The sequence below is a fragment of the Macadamia integrifolia genome, chromosome 14, assembly GCF_013358625.1.
Source record: "Macadamia integrifolia cultivar HAES 741 chromosome 14, SCU_Mint_v3, whole genome shotgun sequence".
NCBI classification, from domain to species: Eukaryota; Viridiplantae; Streptophyta; class Magnoliopsida; order Proteales; family Proteaceae; genus Macadamia; species Macadamia integrifolia.
In genome coordinates, this window is record NC_056570.1 from 13,798,949 (window position 1) to 13,820,718 (window position 21,770).

At 42.1% G+C, this 21,770-nt stretch overlaps 1 protein-coding gene across 4 annotated transcripts; it reads right to left on the bottom strand.

The window, feature by feature from the left end:
* Nucleotides 1-8,700: 8,700 nt before the first annotated feature.
* On the bottom strand, nt 8,701-11,493 carry LOC122061385 (caffeic acid 3-O-methyltransferase-like). Of its 4 annotated transcripts, none has more exons than XM_042624630.1 (4): nt 11,026-11,493; nt 9,885-10,195; nt 9,388-9,452; nt 8,701-9,213 (listed from the first exon to the last, which is right to left on the bottom strand). In XM_042624630.1, the coding sequence occupies exons 1-4, from the start codon at nt 11,427-11,429 to the stop codon at nt 8,965-8,967; spliced, it is 1,029 nt and encodes a 342-aa protein (XP_042480564.1). In that variant the 5' UTR covers nt 11,430-11,493; the 3' UTR covers nt 8,701-8,964. The 4 variants fall into 4 exon arrangements, with proteins under 4 accessions (XP_042480564.1, XP_042480566.1, XP_042480565.1 ...); XM_042624632.1 differs by having other exon boundaries at nt 9,036-9,191; XM_042624631.1 differs by having other exon boundaries at nt 9,036-9,200.
* Between the last annotated feature and the right edge of the window lie 10,277 nt (nt 11,494-21,770).

Sequence of the window (21,770 nt, forward strand, 5' to 3'; positions counted from 1 at the left end):
TCCCTTATACTTGGAATCCCCATGTCTCCCCGTGAAAAACCCCTCTTTTTGTATTGGTTTCCTTGATTTTCATCCCATACTTGTATTCATGGACCTCCCTAGTCTATTTGGGTATATTTTTGTACTTACATGATCCCACTACCATGGCATTTTGTTATAGATCTAGGGTTTCAAGCTTTTACTCCATTTTGAATGAGTTTGCGCGTTGCAATTGAATCCTCCCATTTACATATGCTCCTTGCTGTTATTTTACTGTTTTGGCATGTTTCCCTGCTTTATCTCCTACCATGCATCATATCCATTAGCTCCCTATCATTTCTAGCTTGTCGCCGTTCCCATTTTGCGAGTATTTGGGTTTTGGGGCCCCCCCTTTTTAATGCTATCATTTTCCATTCTTTACTTACCCCACTTTCTTTTCTTCTTGCCAGGATGTCATCTTGCACCGACAAAGGACCATCTTCCTCTGGTGGACGACGTAAGACCACCGCTACTAAGCGAAAGAGTGCGGAGACCAGCTCTTCAGCCCCCCGCACAGGGAGACCCGGACCTGCCTGGTCTGACCCTACAGACTATGATGAGGAGCACTTCCTTAGTGCAGAGGCAGCAGCCAACTGGCCGATTTTCCTGAAGAGGTCGGTGATGATGAAGAAGACCGTGGTAGTCGACGACTTCCACAAGGCTCGGCTTCAGGAGAGGTTCTCAGCATTGGGTTGGGATTTTATCCTTCACGTAGACCGACCATGCTACGAGCAGCTAGTCCACCGGTTCTACTGCAACTTGGAGGTGTCTTATCCATACGGGGAGTTCACCATAAGCAGCTTGGTGAAGGGGGTAGACATCCAGTTGACGGTGGGTACCTTGGCCAGCATCCTGGGCATATCGACGGCTGGGCACCGATACTACAGTCCTCCCAGGAGTAAGCCTCTGGGACCGTTCATGAGTTTGGAGACTCCGGACTTCATTTACGAGACTATCTGCGGCAGCAGCACCCGTCCGGAGTCCGAGACGTCCTTCTACCCCGAGGTTTGTTTATTTGCTCGGTTGGTCCAGTTCAACCTGCTCCCAAGAGGAGGTCATCGGAAACAGGTAGGTTTCATGGCGGCTTTTATCGCGTTCTACATCTTCACGGCCGCAGAGGGAGGTGGCGAGCACTTATGCCTTCCGTACATCATCCTCAGGACGATGGAGCACCACACTTCCCACCCTGAGGATGGAGGATTCCCCTATGGCAGGATCCTCACTAGGATCTTTGAGTTCTTTGGGGTGGACTTGAGCAGTGAGGAGGGGAAGACTCCGGCTGATAGGTTCGACAGGAGTAACCTCCTGAGGATGGGTCTCCATACCCTCATGGATACACCCCCGAGAGCAGGAGCTTAGAGAGGTAGGGGTAGGAGGGCTACCCCTATGGAGGATGTCCACATGGAGGAGGAGTCCAGCGAGGAGGATGAGGACTACATTCCTCAGGATGAGAGGGATGATCTGGTGGGTGATGGCATCCCTGAGGAGGTGCCTCAGGAGTCGAGAGGTCCTGGTCCCAGTTCCTCCAGAGCTGCAGCCTTACCACATAGAGCCCCACCACCTGGGAGTGGTGCATATGACTTCGAGGGCATGATGTCCTCCATGCAGGCCTTACAAGATGGCCAGGTTCAGCTATTGAGACGGCTGGATGAGAGTGCCTCTAGGGAGGAACGCATCCTGGAGAGGCAGGCCACTTTGGAGAACTCCTTTCTTCAGCTGGGCCAGGACTTGAGCAACACGGCTAACGCCATGTCCGCCGACTTTGGCCGACTATGGAGGGCAGTACGGCTGGTGAACGCGAGGTTTGACTATTACGACCACCGCCTCGACGTCAACTCTAGGCCTCCGACGAACGTGGTGATCATCGATGACGACGACGATGACCAGTGAGGGCTTAGCTCGCCCACACCAGTTGTTTATCTATTTTCTCTTTTTTGTAGACCTTATTATATACTTCATTTCTTCTCATTCCTTGTATTTATACTGTAACTGGACTCATTTATGGAAAAATATATTTTGATAGTGATCATTTTGTGGTGAAATCAGATGTTGAACACTTGTGTAGTTTAGTTTTTTATTTTGCTACTTGATCATTGTTATTTCATGCTGTCTGTTGTTTATCAGGTATTTGTGTGTAAATTTTTGGAAATCCCATTTTATGTCGTTATGCTACCGAAATTTCGTCAAACTAGGACCCTATAGGTTATAACACCAACCTAATTACCTTTTATCTATACTCACGTATGCCATGAATGCAACATATAATGCAACCCTTTTTAATACTCCATTCTTTGGCTTTTAATCTTTAAAGCTTTTATATTAACCCAACCCCATTTCCCTATTATAGAGTCTATGGGATTCTAATGGTATGCTATGAGTAGAGCAGAGCATCACGCTCTGATACCACCGTTGTCACACCCCGTTCCCACTGAACTGGGCCAATGATCGGGTTAACACTGGTTAACCCCAAACCTGCCAGGATCATCAGATACTGTATTCCACCACAGCATACACACAACTAATATAAACTCATCAGATCAGCGGAAGACTAAGTTTTACCTGTGAATAATCCTATAATACTTGGTACCGGAATTGTGATACAATAATTATATATATGTGGGCCCGAAGGCATGATATTTACACAATAAAAGTACAATTCATATATCAAGTATGTAAAGGAAATCATCAAAATAATCAAAGTACACAGCTCGGCTCGGCAACAAAGGCTAGAGCTCAGCTCGGCATCACATAGTAGAGCTCAGCTCGGCCTCAGAAGTGGAGCTCAGCACGGCCTCAAAGGTGGAGCTCAGCTCGGCCTCAGAACTGCTGTCCCGCAGCACAGCTCTCGCACGAGCAGCCAGTGTCGTGTTCTAACTCCTCAGGGGTCCACCAGTCCTTTTCAGGAAACTCGACTGTGGGACCCATCCCATGCTCCTCAGATGTATAACCTGCAAAATCATCTAAAAAGGGGTGTACACGTGGGATGAGCTCACTAGCTCAATAAGTGGTAAGATGGACCACACAGCAGTCCACACATCAAAACACATCATATGCACTACATGCCATGCTATACATTTTAAATCACATCCACCTAAGCAACATTACTAAGTCCTTGGTTTTAGTGCTACTACAACCACAGTGCGCGTATACTCCGGGTACGAGCCGCGAACTCCCTCCCGCGATACACCCATAGGGCTGTCGGAGAAGGCCCACCGTGAGTACTCGGAAAAGTAAAGACAATGCCATCCACCGGCTCTCAACAGAAATGTAAATGACTAAAAATAAAGGTGCTGACTCCAGCAATTTAAAAGCAGTACGATTGGCCCTCTTGAATGTGCCACCGGGGTTGCCGGCTGTCCTACATGACCCGCCGGGCGTTATGTCTAACCACCATAGTGACCCGACAACCGCGACCACTGCTTCCCCCCAAATGATAACCCAACACCTTAACCCCTGTTGGGAAGGGTCGCAGCACGGGATGGTGAGAATCCTAATACCGCATGCTCCTATATGACAATAGTACGATTGCATAGTGCCTCCGTGTCCCATTCCACGGGCCACCAATGCACTCGTTTTCAAGCCGACTATGGCATCTAGACTATCAATGCATCATGCACCATGATGTCCACATTCAACATATAAACATCTCATTCAATTGGCATTTAGAAAGTAAACATAGCACATATGCATAACACTGTGAGGAATGACTAATCTACATAGCATATTCATGATGGCATGACTAGACTAGATATAATTAAATGAATGCCAAACAATGCCTTGAAACAAGGCCAAGCATCCTCTCCCCACTTACCTGTAGCGTACAAGGATTCCCGTTCGGTACGGGTGAGATTCGGTGCGAATCGGGTAGGATTTGGTGAACCTAACATAATTGAGTGGGGTTAGTATTTCACCATTTTGGAATCAAAATTAACAAGATTCGATGACAAAATCATGTTTAGAACGTTAAAAGAAGGTCACACGTCCGATTTGGGTCCAATCGGACGTAAGAATCACCTTCGGGGCCACACGGGTGGGTCAGACAAGTGGGCTGTCTGGCCCACCGGTCCTACCCAACAGTTTGGACCGGCGGGTAGGGGCCTACCGGTAGGGCCCACCGGTTCCACCCGTCGGTTGGGCCAGAAGGCCCCTGCCCTCTCAGGTGGGTGCCCACAGGCGGGTAGGGGCCCACCGGTTCCACCCACCGGTCTTGGCGGGAAACCTACTGTTTCTTCCCAACTTCCTCCATTCTTTGGGGATTCAAATGGGGCTTTTTCCAACCCATTCTTCACACCTTCAAGGTCTTATAGGATGGTTCTAACCTAGATCTAGGTTAGATTCAAGTGATGGGAAACCATCTTACCTTCTTTGCTCAAGAACAACCTCAAACCCTCAAAATCACTTCAAACCCACAATGCTTCTTCCACCTTGTCAATATCTCTTCAAATCCTTCAAGATCATCACATAAATCATCTGTTAAACCTTAGATTCGTCATTTCAAAGGGGATTTACAAGATCTCAAGAAACCCTACTCGAATCAAGGGTTTAAGCTTGGGTATGGTGAATGTTCAAGAAACCCAACTTTGCTTACCTCTAACTGTAGATCTAGAGTTGAAGATCACTCTCCCGGCACCAGAATGGGAAGATCAAGCTTTGGCGCCGCTGAAATCCCTCTTTTCTTCCTCTTCCTTCTCTTCCTTTCTTCTTCCCTTTCTTTTCTCTCTCCTCTTTACTCTTCTCACCAACGTACGGGTGTCATAAATGAAAAGAAAATGAAGTCATAAATGCTATATATATAATTCCTAAATAAGTGAATAGTGCACATAGATGGGTCACTCAGGTGGGTGGGTGCACCCACCTGTCCGCCCACCTGAGGGCCAAAACTTAGGATTTTGACAGAGTTCGGACCTCGGCGCGAACCCCACCCCTGGCATACGATGTGGTATACGTATATACATTAATATACGGCTACAATACCTGCTTTATCCGTACATGGCCTTATGGTAGGTGCATGTACACGGTTTGGGCACTCCCGTCTCTTCTGGCACTGGCTCGGACTTGTCGGGCCAGCCGGTGTTTAAGGTCACCCTTGCCATCATAGCCCATAAGGAACCCGCTCTAACTCCCTTTGGTTTGGTTCTTGCATGGTTAAACCAGTTCAACCGAGAAATCAGACCGGGTTTAAGAAGTAGGGCATTACAGTTACAATTCCCCCCTCCTTACAAAAATGTTGTACTCGAAATTCGTAGAGTTGCTCATCTTTGAGGATTAATCCTGTTGACTTTAATACCACTCTTATCCCTTGAGTTGCAACATTACATTTCCATTCAGTGTTGCTAACATGGCTATATGTGACTTAGTTGTACTGGCTGATCTCAGTAACACACATTAACACATCCATTGGCCATACTGGTCTCTTATCCATTCATGTCCTTAATCCCTCGAGAACTGCAAAATCAACATACCTTTCTACTTCTCACTTTCCAATATCAACCCTTTATATCTTCGTATATATACATATTATTTTCATCTCGCCCATGTATCTTTACCAGGGTACTCAAATATGATCTTTGTATAGATTTACAAAGTCCTAGAATTTCACACTTATTCTGTATTAGTTGATCCATAATTTTACTCTCTTTACTTGATGACAATCATACATGTGGACTCCATTTCCATATCAATTCTCTCAAGTCAAACTATTAATCCTATTATAATATATCAATTTTTTTAAGCTTCCATCAAATACCCAAGATAATATCCCATCATTTACTTGGCTTCACAAGTTTAGGGCTTCCGACTTTATGCAATCAAACTTCCATACCTTCATTCACATTGCTTGACCTCACACTACATTCAAGCATGCTAAGTATTCTCTTTATTCCACCAATGTCCTATTATCCACAATTCACCCTAATTTAAAATTTAAATCTTCACAATTCCAGATATCATGTTTTAACATTCATATGTTTTCTGCATATACTCAGACATATATTATTTGATCATATTATCCAGATATTGAATGGCCTATAAAATTTAAATATTCACAAATGTCTTCATAATTTTTTTTCTTTTTAACCTTTAAATCACCCATACAACTTGATCTCAAGTTTACTCATTTGGATCTATTATCTTTCTCACTATGCCACTTTCCATCTACTGAGCATATCGTTTCGATCCAGTATTGCTACTGATCAACCTTGGATCTATTGGGTGGCACAATATTGTAGGTATCAATTTTCCAATTCCATTCTCACTTCTTTACAAGGAGAACACTCATACTACTTTATCTACCTTTTTGGTACTCACGGCCGAGGTCGCTATTGATTACCACTCCTGATCAACGGTAACTGCAGATGAACTCATCATTACCCTTTTCCATGGCTCAAGGATAGTCAGTGAAATAAAGGGGTCATGTCTGGAATCTTTGGAGGATATTACTTGTGTAATGTCAATTGGAATTAATATTTCCTGATACTGACACCACTCTATCCTTATTTCTACAAATTCTATACTTATAGTGTAGCTTTAATGTTTAGGTCATTGCGAAGTCTAGGTATGCTTCGCAACCCTTGCCTAGCATCTTCTTCACCTTAGGTGCTGACAACACTACTTTTTTAGCCTTCTTCACATTGCTTTCTTAGGTAACAAGTCTACACACCGCACACAAGCTCTGTAGGCGGTTACCCACACTATGTCCAGTACAATCATCAAACTCCTTTATATTTAACTTTAATCAATTGAGTTATCAGGTCCTGTCCAAGGGCTTGGATGGAAAATGGTAACTCGTATCCCCACTAGTAGGATACCCAACTATCAACTTGTGTGCCAGCCTCTTTAACTTATGCAGTTTAGCAGCATGCATTAATGATACAACAAAGTGATGCATCAAATTCCATTAATGCATATGAGAGTGTCAAATAAATGGGATGCACCAGGTATTCAGCAATTTATATGAAAATTTCATCCATATCGACAACATACCTATGAATACCTCATATGTAGTCTTGGCTGCTTCCGTTGTCATTTGCGAAAACCCCTCCTTGTGTTCTGATACTTTGTCGCATTTGAACCGGATGACTAGTATTTGAGGTTGAGGGACTCATATATGAGTCTTCTAACATTGTCTGGGAGCAATACTTGGCCATATGCCCAAGCTAGTTACACAAGAAACACCGCTTCTTCTGGGGACATGATCTAGCCATATGCCCAAATTGATTACATCTAAAACACTGAGGTGAACCCACTTGCTGAGGTACCACTATTGCTGGCCTAGGTTGTTGCAATACTTAGCCAACTTCTAGTCTGCCGAACTAGGGTGCAGGAGTAGTGTAGGGTCATCTAATTACCCTAATGAAATCTTTGCCACCAGATGGTGTATTTACTCTCCTTACTGCTTGAGCTTGGTAATTTTCTCTTTGTTTGTCTTCTATAGATTTAGCTATTTGAACCACCTCTGCATAAATTCTGCAACTGGTGTTCAACTAATAATGCACCAATCCCCGGGCTTAGACTTCTTTCAAACTTCTTGGCCTTGGCTCTATATGATTTCACACGCTCTGGTGCAAAATAGTACCTCTCCTCAAACTTCTGCTGATATTCAAGAATAGACTTGGCCCTTGAGTTAGAGCCATGAACTCTACCTCCTTTCTGCCCCTCACACTCTCTGGGAAGTATTTCCCATAACAAGCCTCAACAAATTGCTCCCAAGTGGGATTGGGATGAGTAGCTGTCAGTATAGGCTTTGTAGCTTTCCACCATGCATAGGCTTCATCCTGCAACTGGTAAATGGCACAAATTATCTTCTGTTTATCAGTGTAACCCAGTATCATAAATGCCTTTTCCACACCTTCAATCCATTTGCCTGGTGCCAACTAATTTTCTTCTCCCAACCACCACCTGCAACTTATTTGTATTATTTTTTTTTTGTTTCAAGCAATGCATAACTCCTATCCATGACCAACTTTGGGGCGTTCTATGGTGCACAAGGTGCTTACTCACAAAGGCGTTTTGCTCTACAACTTTGGCTCTGGGCTCTTCTCTTGCAATTTTTTTTTTTTTTTTGGTATTACATTAACATGTCAAAATTAAAGTATTGGAATAGATTCTCTAAAAATTAAAGTTCTTTCCAATGGAAGACCTCCATAAACTCAATGGTGCTGTACATTGTAAATTAAAAATATATTATACCAATCAATTCTATATCCATATGGGTTGCTCTAATACTACTTGTTAGACTCTTAGGGTTTCACAATGGACCCTATTTGGTTCCCATGCAAACAACTAGAATACAATATTGAATCAAAACATGAAGAATCAATGTGTACCTTGCACCTGAGTTGTCGATGGCGAAAATAATGTAGTTCTTCACAAATCTATTCTCTCGACTATGGATCTTCTACAGCCCCTCAGACCTCCTTGAGTTTCCTTACTTTCATGGCAAAGTGGAGGAGAGCAAACGATAGATGTGGGGACTTAAAACCTACTATATATAATATTGTCTTGACCCGAAACCCTAATCTGTAATGGGTTGGGCCAGCATATCCCTAAATTGTTGAATGAACTGAACCTAGTATGTAATTTGACTCTCACCTATTTAATCAACCCTAGTAATTAATTAAGCCTGTAATTCCAATGGTGAGAAGACCCAACTGCCCTCATGCATGTAGAGAGAGAGAGAGAGAGAGAGAGAGAGAGAGAGAATGTTTCTATTATAACGATGACAAAAGATAATATTACAAGAAGCTTGAGATCCCTAGTTGTGACAAGATTGGGAAAATGAACAACAAAAAGGATCATCTATGAAAAGATTAGACAAGCAAGCAATGAGTGCTTATTCCAACCGAAGAAAAACTGGCATCTTGTACAATAAAAAGGATCACCTATGAAAAGTTTAGACAAACAAGCAATGGGTGTCTATTGTAACCAACGAATGAAAACTTGCATGTCTTACTTTACATATTTGATAGCACAAAGGTTAATTATAGGGCAAATCACTTGATAACTACGAAACCCAGCACCCTTGGCTAGAGCTTCAAAATCTTTCTCAGTTCTTTCTTTTCCTCCAGGATTTATCATCATCATTAAATTGCCAATTTGATATCCAGCTTGAGCTACATGGTTAGTTTCCGCAGCTTCTGAAAGAAGCGCATCAACGATGATCACATTCCCACCTTCTGGTAATGCTTCATAGCAGTTCTTCAAAATTGTCAAGCAATGTTCATCACTCCAATCATGCAATATCAATTGCAAAACAAGTTCAATTCATTCATAAATTTTAATTAATTAATTAATTAGTATGTCACCAAACACTACAATCTATTTAATTAAGGACACAAATTAAGACAATTAATCCATGCAAATTAAACTCACCTTCATAAAAATGGCATCCCCTTTTGGAACACTTTCGAACATGTTACCTTCAACATGCTCCACACCTGTGCACCAAAATCTCAAAGTAAGCACATAATAATGAAGTAAAAAAAAAAAAGGAATTTCTAAACCTTATATCATGTTACAGGGAGTAGTAATGTGGTGGCTTATTGTTTAGCCAAGAAAGCCTCTTTGACATCGCAGTTCAAGTATATGAGATTCCCCTCTTAGTGGCATTATGGAAGATATAGGGTGGGACGCCCAGGGTAGACCCGATATAGGTTTCCTTGAGCTTTTTTGCTTTACGTTTGGGCTATCAAGGGTGCCTCTTCTGCTGATGGTCATGCTGTAGGTGGAACAGTATCTTGTTTTCTAGGGATCCCTAGACCTTAATCCTTGTACCATTCTCTTGTGTACTTAATATATACTTTGTTGACTGTAAGTCAAAAAAAAAATAATAATAAATAAATAAATAATATAATAAAAAAAAAAATTACCTGGATGGGATGGTGCTTTTGCAACAACGTAAGGCAAATCAAAATTAATACCCTTGATTGATGGATACTTGGAAGTGATCATTTTAAGGGCAACAACAAATCCACCACCAACATCGACCACTGAGTTTAGTCCCTCAAACCCTTTGTATACCTGAAGAAGATTGTTCATAGTAATGATAGTTTGACCTTCCATTGCCTCATTGAAAAGCACGTTGAACCTAGGATCCACACCTTGATATTCAAATGCTGACATTCCATATTCATTGTGAAATGGGATTCCACCTTCTAGAATGGCTTCTTTCATATGGAACCTACATAATAAAACACAAGTAAATTTTTAATAACAACAACCAATTTATCTTCAGCCCAATATATTATTGGCTGGCTTGTGATAAAGAAGACTCCATGAATTAAACCTTGTCAAGTCAAATTTAGTGATATATGACAAAATTCAGCAAGTTAAACTTGGCTATGCTAGCACCCCACCCCTCTCTATCTCTCTTCTTCCTTATGAAATGACCTCTCTATCCGTAATTGATTGAATCACTAGAAGGGGGTGCTCATTGGCTTTGCCAGCTGTCGCGTAGACTCTGATTTGCGACAGGAAACACCATCTCAGTATTAAATTATGTACACATTTTTGAATTTTTTATTTTAATTTTCTTATTATTTTACTATCTAGTTTTTTATGCTCAACAATCAACAGAATGACATATGGAAGATGGCTTAATAATGTACCCTTTTTTATTTCTTCTTTATGCTTAGGTAAAAGAATAAGGCAGTTTAGATTATGGACTTAGGGAATGAGGGTTCCATAGGCGCTATATATGTTGTTGGTTTGTGCCCATGGAACAAGTATTGAGGTAAGTCTATCTATATCTAATATATTGGCATCTTTCACGTCAAGTCAATAGATGCATGGAAGGGAATGTGTCTCACGATTCGTAAAAAAAGATCCACATGATCAAGGAGGAAAGAAAGTGTCAAATAAGAAAGAGTGTGAAAGAACCTATACTAATACCAGACATTGTGTACATCATTTTCAAATAGATTATTCATCCAAAATAAACCAATTAATTAAACAAAGGGAAAAGGAAAGAGAAGAGAGGAAAAGGGGGGATGGATTCAATATGATCCTCACCAGCCATGCATGAGGACCTTGTCTTGATGCATAAGCATTAACTTTTCCAAGGATCCCGTCTCTTCATTTGGAAGGAAAAGCTTGCAGATCGGGGCCTGGCCATAGACCCTCTCAATCCGCCCATCCTCGTGTGTCTTCAGTGAACAAGTCACAACTGAATAACTGGCTAGGAGCCGAAGGGCACGATCAACCATTACTGCTGCATCTGGGTTTTGTGTAGGAAGCTGAGAAGCTATATCAGAAGGTGAGATTTCTGTTCCTAATGGACCAGCTTTAGTGATGATCTCCAGAATTCCAAGCTCCACAACCGATCTCAACACCATGGGAAGGACTGAAGAGCTTGCCAATTGCATTGCATACACACAAGCATCTTCATCCTCTTGGAGTTTCTTCTGCTGTTCCATGGTGGCTTTGGGGTGGTTCTGCTTCTGTTTCTGTTTCTTAGGACTTGTTGAGATTCTTCTCTTCCGTGTTAAAGAGAGACGTCTGTAGAGTTCAATTAATAGTGATCAAGAGCTCACCAACCCAAAATAATAATAATAATAATAATAGATCCCCATAGGACCATGGTGATGCTTTTGTTTCTATCATGAACAATAACCACTCAACCGAGCAGAGAGGCATGAGCCTTGGGCCTTGTGGACAGTGCAATTAAAATTGAAGCAGTAGTTGGGTAAAGGGAATCTTTTGACCGATTCCCTTTTGGGGAGTTTCCTAATGTCACCTCGTGGTGATACGATTTAATAAGGATGCTGCATGAGGTCAGCTCATTTGCCACATCGCTTCACCTACCACTGAGATAAAAAAATAAAATAAAATAAAAAAAATAAAAAAGAAGAAGAAGAAGAAGAAGAAGAAGAAGAAAAGAAAAGAAAAGAAAAGAAAAATCCTTACGTGATATTCTCTTTGAATACGATGGTAGGTGAACGAGTCCGGTGAATGTTCATTGTTCACTTAAGCTATATACTTGACATGTTTCATTTGTTAATAGAATTGTTAAATGGTTAATTAATTTTTCTAATATTTTTAATACTTAAATTAAAAAAAAAAAAAAAAAAAAGAATCCCAATAAAAAAGGAATTCTCCTTTGATTCCAGCTCTCTCTCTCCCTTCCTTCTTCTTCAACGTTCTTCTTTCTTCTTCAGCGCTCTTCCATTCAAAGAGTGAAAAAATCTCCATGTGAAACCAAAATCTACAACTTAAGCACTAAGTGATCATGAAAAACCCTCAAAATCTACAACTTAAGCACCGAGCATAATGAAAAACCCTATATATACATATTTAAATACATAAACAATTCTAGAGAACATGAGGAATAAACAAGAGAGATCTTTTCCCTCTTTGAATGGGAAAAAAATGATTGCAGGAAGAATAAACGATAGACATTTTTTCATCTTATTGGGATGTGCTGGCTTCGTGGTCTTCGTCCACGGTGTCAATTTCTTCTTCCAAGCTATCTTAAATCATATAAGCTTTAAATCTCTCAGGTTCCTACCTACCTCAATTTCCAACGTTCCCTACTTTCTTTCTTTCTTTCTTTCTTTCTTTCTTCTTTCACTCATTCAATTTCCAATTTATGCTTTAGGTTAAAATTTAATTTAATGAATTGATTTCCACATAGGCCTGGGATGATCTGTTCCGTGGCTTGAGTAAAAATCAGGGTAATGGTTTGATAGATGAAACAGAAGATAGATAGATCAATAGATTCTTTCCCTCTTTGAACAGGAGAGCGCTGAAGAAGAAAGAAGAGCGTTGAAGAAGAAGGAAGGGAGAGAGAGAGAGAGACGGAATCAAAGGAGAAGTCCTTTTTTATTGGGATTCTTTTTTTATTTTATTTAAGTATTAAAAATATTATAGAAGTTAATTAAACTTTTAACAATTATGTTAACAAATGAAACGTGTCAAGTATATAGCGTAAGTGAATTGGGACTATTCACTCATGTGAACATTCATCGGACTCTAGGTGAACGGGTGAGTGAAGGTAATGTGGCCGAGCTTGCATCCATTTCCATTCTACAATTAAGGGAAATTAATGCTTTTATATATCCTTATCACTCAGGTAGGTTACCATTCTAACAAAAAAAGGAAAAAAGAGTAGGTTACAAATGTGATGTAACCTATTTTAATCGGTATGTCCAAATGTAACCAACATGGTTACAAACTCATTTGTAACATAATTTAGGTTGCCCCTATTTTATCATGCATGTAGGTAAATATAGGGTTAAATATGTCGTTTAAATTTAGGTTTTAAAAACCATCATAAGCATTAAATTTTTGTTGCCAAGGGTAATTGTGTAAACTCCCATCAATGTGAAGCGATTTCTTGCCCATTTTTGTTGTATAATCTTTCATCCTCACTGAAGAACCTTTTTTTAAATAGAGGAGTTACAATAATAACTGCGGCATAGTGTTGGAATTTAAGTTTCAAACTATGGTCAAATTGGTCTTTTTGAAATCCAAAGTAGTCTTTGAAATTCAGCTTTCCCCCTCAACTTCTATTTTTACTATTTTGTCTTTAGCACTTGTGGATTTGTGAATGACCTAAAGACAACTCACAAAAGTTTATTCCTATATTAAAACTTGGGTATATATGTAGGAATGTTTGTTAAGGGTGCAAGCCCTTTGGAGACACACTCTCCCTTGTTATGTGTGTCTGGGGGTTCCTGGGGTGCTTTTGAATCGTGCGTTTGCACAAGCCGAGCCGAGCCGGGCCAGGCTGTGTACATACGTATGAGACATGTACATGCATGCACCTGTACGTATGAGACATGTACCCTTCTCATACAAAGAGACACCTGTATACATATGGGTACCTGTACAGGTGTACCCATTCGTATACAGAGGCCTACATTCAATATATACAAGTATTCTATCTATATTTGGGTACTGATACTGTGAGAGTTTTTATTCTCTGTTTACTGCAAGTGCTTCTGCTTCTGTTCTCTGTTTTTCTCTCTGTTATTGTTTTTTATTTGAATTTCTGAGTATTACCTTCGGACATACCTATGGGAATTACTTATAGGAGTGTACCTTAAGCAATTGGAGAGTTGTTTTATCTTGGAGATGAGAACGTAAGGTCAACCTAGTTGTCTACATATATACGGGGCGTTCAAATACCTTAAGAAGAGTATTTGTATACGACTTAACTCTACTTAAGAGAGACGATTTCTGCTACTGTTTTAGAGGATTGCTTGAACAAGTCATATTTTACTTGTAAATACATTTCAATTAATATAATTATTTTTGTCAAAGTCTTATACCTATTGCCTGGTTTCTGTTACTTACAATCTTAAGGTATTTGAAACTAGGTATAAGGCTATGGCAAATGATATGGATTCTGATACACATAATGCAAATGCTAAAATTAATGGAAGTGGTACCACACCAACTTTGCCTGCCAATACTGATGTACCAATTCCTATAATTAATTTTGCTCCACCATTACTACCTACTTACTTTTCAACACCCATCAATGTTGTGCCTACAGTTGGATCACTTCAACCTATCATGGAGAAGATGATGATCATTTCTGAATTTGAAAAAATTAAGAAATTTAGTGGTCAAAATTTCAAAAGGTGGAACAAATGCTTCTGTTTGCTTTGTCTCAGATTGTCACACCCCACTCCCGGCAGACCCAACTTACCATTAGGAATACCGACGGTGTGAGTAAGACACGTACTTGTCTTACCAATCTACCAGGATCTCTGGTAGCAGTACCTTAATATTTTCACAATCTCACATCATAAGCCAACATAAGCAGCGGAATCAGAGTACAGTAGCGGAATTATAAGTAAAACGGTAAAATATCTAATGGTAATATAATAGCAATAACCGAGTTATTCTGTTGCATTCATCCATGACATATAATATAATCTCAAGAAAATATACAACCCACAACTATATCCAAAAGTATCAAAATATGATGTACCATCTCACGGTGCGGTGTAAAGCATAGTCCTGATTGTGCTTGTCACACCCCGTTCACACTGAACCGGGCCAGTGATCGGGTTAACACCGGTTAACCCAAACCTGCCAGGATCATCTGATACTGTATTCCACCACAGCATATACACAACTAATAAAAGCTCATCAGATAAGCGGAAGACTAGGTTTACCTGTGAATATTCCCATAATACTTGATACCCGAATTGTGATACAATAGTTATATACATGTGGGCTCGGAGGCATGATATTTATACAATAAAAGTACAATTCACATATCAAGTACATAAAGGAAATCATAAAAAATCAGAGTACACAGCTCGGCTCGGTATCAAAGGCTAGAGCTCAGATCGACATCACATGGTGGAGCTCAGCTCGGCATCACATGGGGGAGCTCAGCTCAGCATCAAAAGTGGAGCTCAACTCGGCATCAGAACTGCGGTCCCACAGCACAACCCTCGCACGAGCAGTCACTGCCGTGCTCTAACTCCTCAGGGGCCCACCAATCCTCTTCGGGGAACTCGACTGTGAGACCCACCCCGTGCTCTTCAGATGTATGACCTGCAAAATCATCTAAAAAGGGGTGAACACGTGGGATGAGCTCACTAGCTCAGTAAGTGGTAAGATGGACCACACAGCAGTCCACACAGAAAAACACAATCATATGCACTACATGCTATGCAATACATTTTAAATCACATCCACCTAAGCAACATTACTAAGTCTTTGGTTTAGTGCTACTACAGCCACAGTGCGCGTATACTCCGGGTACGAGCCGCGAACTCCATCCCACGATACGCCCATAGGACTGTCGGAGAAGGCCCACCGTGAGTACTCAGAAAAGTAAAAACATACCGATCACCGGCTCTCAACAGAAATGTAAATGATTGAAATTAAAGGTGCTGACTCCAGCAATTTAAAAGTATTACGATTGGCCCTCTTGAATATACCACCGGGGTTGTTGACTGTCCTAATGACCCATCGGGCGTTATGTCTAACCGCCACAGCGACCCAACAACCACGACCACCGCTTCCCCCCAAATGGTAACCCAACACCTTAACCCCTATTGGGAAGGGTCGTAGCACGGGATGGTAAAAATCCTAAACCGCATGCTCCTATATGACAATAGTACGATTGCATAGTGCCACCGCGTCCTATACCACGGGCCACCAATGCACTCATTTCCAAGCCGACTACGGCATCTAGTCTATTAATGCATCATGCACATGATGTCAACATTCAATCACATAAGCATCTCATCACTTGGCATTTAGAAAGTAAACATACCACACATGCATAACAATGTGAGGATGACTAATCTACATAGCATATTCATGATGGCATGACTAGACTAGATACAATTAAATGAATGCCAAACAATGCCTTGAAATAAGGCCAAATGTACTCTCCCCAATTACCTGTAGTGTACAAGAATTCTTGTTCGGTACGAGTGAGATCCGGCGCGAGAAGCGTAGGATTCGGTGAACCTAACATGAGTGAGCGGGGTTAGTACTTCACCATTTTGGAATAAAAATTAACATGATCCAATGACACGATTATGTTTAGAATCCCAAAAGAAGGTCACACGTCCGATTTGGGTCCAATCGGACGGAAAAATCACATTTGGGGCCTCTCAGGTGGGTCAGACAGCCCACCTGTTTGGCCCACCGGTTTGGCCCACCAGTTTGGACCGGCGGGCAGGTTGGCCCGTCGGTTGGCCCACCAGTCTGGCCCACCGATTGGGCCAGGGGGCCTGCTAAGACCGACGGGCAGGGTGGCCCACCTGTTAGCCCGTCGGTCTGGCCAGCTGGTTGTGCCCGAGGGCCCTGCCCTCTCAGGCGGGCCAGATGGCCCAACGGTCTTGCCCACCGGTCTTGGCGGGAAAACTGCTGTTTCTTCCCAACTTCCTCCATTCTTTGGGGATTCAAATGGGGGTTTTTCCAAACCCATTCTTCACACTTTCAATGTCTTATAGGATGGTTCTAACCTAGATCTAGGTTAGATTCAAGTGATGGGAAGCCATCTTACCTTCTTTGCTCAAGAACACCTTCAAACCCACAAAATCACTTCAAATCCACAATGCTTCTCCAACCTTGTCAATACCTCTTCAAATCCTTCAAGATCAACACATAAATCATCTATTAAACCTTAGATTCATCATTTCAAAGGGGATTTACAAGATCTCAAGAAACCCTACTCGAACCAAGGGTTTTACTTGGGTATGATGAATGTTTAAGGAACCCAACTTTGCTTACCTCTAAATGTAGATCTAGTGTTGAAGATCACTCTTCCGGCGCCGGAATGGGAAGATCAAGCTTCGGCGCCGCTGAAATCCTTCTCTTTTTCCTCTTCCTTCTCTTCCCCTCTTCCTCCCTTTCTTTGCTCTCTCTTCTTTACTATCCTCACCAACATACGAGTGTCATAAATGAAAAGAAAAGAAAATCATAAATGCTATATATATACTTCTTAATTAACTACTAATTCACATGGATGGGTCACTCAGGTGGGTGGGTGCGCCCACCTGTCCGCCCACCTGAGGGCCAAAACTTGAGATTTTGACAGAGTTTGGGCCCCGACGCGACCCCACCCCTGGCATACGATGTAATATACGTATACACCTTAATATACGGCTACAATACCTGCTTTATCCATACATGGCCTTATGATAGGTGCATGTACACGGCTTGGGTACTCCCGTCTCTTCTGGCACTGGCTCGGACTTGTCGGGCCAGCCGGTGTTTAAGGTCACCCTTGCCATCATAGTCCATAAGGAGCCCGCTCTAACTCTCTCCGGTTGGGGTCCTGCATAGTTAAACCGGGTAAACCATGTAATCAGACCGGGTTTAAGAAGTAGGGTATTACATTTATCCCCCCCTCTAAAAAATTTCGTCCTCGAAATTGCGTACCTGGTTGATAAAAAAGATGAGGGTACTTGGCTTGCATTTCATCCTCTTTCTCCCAAGACGCTTCTTGAAGTGAATGATTAGCCCATCGCACCTTTACATAGGAAATGGAGCGGTTGCGAAGGGTTTTCACCTTCCGGTCCAAAATTTCAGCTGGTTGCTCTGTATAGGTCATGTCAGCTTCAAGGTATTCTGGCTCCACGGGTAATACATGGGAGGGATCATGAACGTATCGCTTCAGCATGGATACATGGAATACATTATGAACATCCCCAAGTGAAGGTGGCAGAGCAAGCATATAGGTTACTGAGCCAACCCGGGCTATGATCTCAAATGGTCCAATGTATCTTGGGCTCAACTTCCCCTTTCTGTGAAACCTTTGCAACCCTTTTGTAGGAGAGATCTTGAGAAATACCTTTTCTCCTGGCTGAAATTCAATGTCTTTTATGCGGTTGTCCGCATAGCTCTTTTGACGGGACTGAGCTGCTTTAATCCGTTCTCGAATAACGTCGACTTTGTCACAAGTCATCTGTATCATCTCAGGTCCTAATATTCGAAGTTCACCTACCTCATCCCAATACAAAGGAGTTCTGCACTTTCTGCCATATAATGCCTCATACGGAGCCATCCCAATTGTAGCTTGGTAACTGTTGTTATAGGAAAACTCCATAAGAGGTATATATTCTTCCCAACTGTCACTTATCTCCATTGTACATGCCCTGAGCATGTCCTCTAATATCTGTATGGTTCACTCTGACTGACCATCCGTCTGTGGGTGGAAGGCAGTACTCAAATTCAACTGCGATCCCAAGGCATGCTGTAAGCTTTTCGAAAATCTGGAAGTGAACCTTGGGTCCCTATCTGATACAATCCTCACTGGCACTCCATGTAATCGCACTATGTTGTCCATGTAAAGTTGTGCTAGTTTGGCCATGGAGAACTTGGTCTTGATGGGAATGAAATGAGCAGTCTTGGTAAGCCGATCAATGATCACCCATATTGCATCCATTCCCTTAGGTGTACATGGTAGTCCGGTGACGAAGTCCATTGTAATCCCCTCCCACTTCCACTCTGGGACTGGGAGTGGCTGAAGAGTACCATAAGGTCGATGCCTCGCAGCTTTTACTTTCTGGCATGTGAGACAAGTCACCACATACAGAGCTATTGTGACTTTCATGCTTGGCCACCAGTAATTTTGTTTGAGGTCTTTGTACATCTTTGTACTTCCTGGGTAGAGTGAGTACTCGGAGCTATGTGCCTCTCGCACTATCTTGTCTTGTATATCCAAATCATCGAGTACACACAATCTGCCTCGAAACATCAATGCCCCATCACTGGCTAAAACAAAATCTGGGTCGTTCATTGTTTGATTTTGAACCTTAACTCTGATCCACTGCAATTCAGGATCCAAAGGTTGTTTCATTATTACCTCTTTCCTAATAGCCGGATGCACCTATAGAGCCGTCAAGTATACAGTCAACCATTTAAGGTTTTCTGGTTGACGTTCCAATTCTATGGTTGCTCCTTCATACAAGAGGGCTTTATCCATTAGCATCGCCTATTGCACGAGTGGTGGGCTGACTGCTAAGCATGAGAGTGACACAATCTGTGCCTTTCGACTCAACGCATTTGCCACTACATTTGCCTTGCCAGGATGATACTGAATGTCGCAGTCGTAATCCTTCATGAGCTCAAGCCATCTCCTCTGTCTCATGTTCAGATCCTTCTGGGTGAAGAAGTATTTCAGGCTTTTATGATCACTGTATATCTCACACTTCTCCCCCTACAAATAATGTCGCCAAATCTTAAGGGAAAAAATGACTACGGCTAGTTCTAAGTCATGAGTGGGGTAGTTCTTCTCATACTCCTTTAGTTGTCGGGATGCATACGCTATTACTTTACTGCGTTGCATGAGAACGTAACCCAAACCAACTTTGGAAGCAACAGTGTAAACTGTCATTCCACCTGTGCCTTCAGGGATGGTCAACACAGGGGCCGACACCAACCTCTTCTTCAATTCTTGGAAACGCTTCTCACATTCCTCTGCCCAGTTGAATTTCACACCCTTTTTGGTTAATCTAGTCATTGGTGCAGAGATTCGGGCGAAATTCTCAATGAAGCGCTGGTAATATCCAGCCAAACCCAAGAAGCTTCTAATTTCAGTGACATTCTTGGGGCTTTCCTATTCTATTACTGCTTTCACCTTATCGGGATCTACCTCGAATCCAGCCTTAGACACTACGTGCCCCAGGAATCCAACTTGTTCAAGCCAGAATTCACACTTGATGTACTTGGCAAACAACTGTTGTTCTCTCAACCTCTGTAACACCATTCTCAAGTGTTGAGTGTGCTCCTCTTCTATCTTGGAGTAGATCAAGATGTCATCAATAAAAATAAGGGTAATTTACAGCGCCACCCCTTGGAGAATGCCACAATTATAAGAACACCCCCTCTGTTTCACCAAATTAGACTCAGACCCCCTACCGTTAGTCACTGTTAAGGAATACTATGAAATGACGCTTTTGCCTTTATGAATAAAACACTAATAAGTTACCCATTTTCATTATCCCAAAAATACCCCTCTTTACCATTTCATTCTCCTCCTCTCCATACCTGCGACCAAGGGTTCAGACCAGTATTGCTATTTCCGTCTTCTCCTTTCGTCTCTGGAAAGAAGGTTTGTTTTTGTTTTTTTCCTATGTTTTCTGATTCTACAATACTACAGATTCGCCAGCAAGAATGGATGATCCAACATCTAAAAATTCTTTTCTCAATCTCTTGCTCTCAATTTTTTTCCTTCAACGTCAGTGATTCTTTGTCCACCACTTTCATGGTGTAAAAACAGCTACCTTCGCCAGAGCAGGAGCTACTAAGACAACAAAGATAAACGAGCCCAAGGTCACCACTCCTAATACGACAAACAAGCTTGAAATCTCTGTAGTTCAAGCCATTACGCTTTGGTGGAGTGGAAGTGCTTGGTTTGCTCCGGAGTCCCTGATTTTCTGGGGTTTCAACAATCCTCGGAATTACCCAAGCTCCTCAGTTCTGCTCCCACTAAAACAGTGTTCTTCTTCTTCAGCAGTAGTATAAGCTGAGGTCCTCATCTGTGGTGGAGCTCCACGAGGGTTAATCCAGCAGGCCAATTCTTGGAAGTTCATCGGAGCCCTAAACACATGTGGAAAGATGAGACATGGCCTTACTTCCCAAAGGCCAAGTCTTGATCATCAATGGTGCCACAAGGGGGACTGCTGGTTGGGAAATGGGAAGAGATCCAATGTTCTATCCGTGCTGTATCTACCCGATAAACAGAACGGGTTGTCTCGCTTCCAAGTACTAAACCCATCTTCCATTTCACGTATGTACCATTCCACAACAATCTTACTCCGTGACGGCCAAGTTCTAGTGGGAGGAAGCAACGCCGAATCCATCTTCGTCGATTCCTGTAATCCTTCATTGCCAGATGATGAAGAGCTTCAATTTGGGCAAATTTATTTCCTATTACCAGTCACAAAGCAACACATACCTGCTTCCCTCACCGATTTGTGTGTTCTTGCCATTAGAGCTGCCACCGCTCTTCGTAAACAAGATTTACAAATGCAGGAATCATCATCTCAATTTCACGGTAGACGTGCTTTGAGTTTTCCGGCCAGGTCTCGAAAAGGTCGAAACAGCTCGGCAGCTGCCACCGCCGATGCTCGATCTGGGAGAAAGGTACAGTAAATCCCAATTGTTTCCTCTGCAACGCCGAATCCATCTTCGTCGATTCCTGTAATCCTTCATTGCCAGATGATGAAGAGCTTCAATTTGGGCAAATTTATTTCCTATTACCAGTCACAAAGCAACACATACCTGCTTCCCTCACCGATTTGTGTGTTCTTGCCATTAGAGCTGCCACCGCT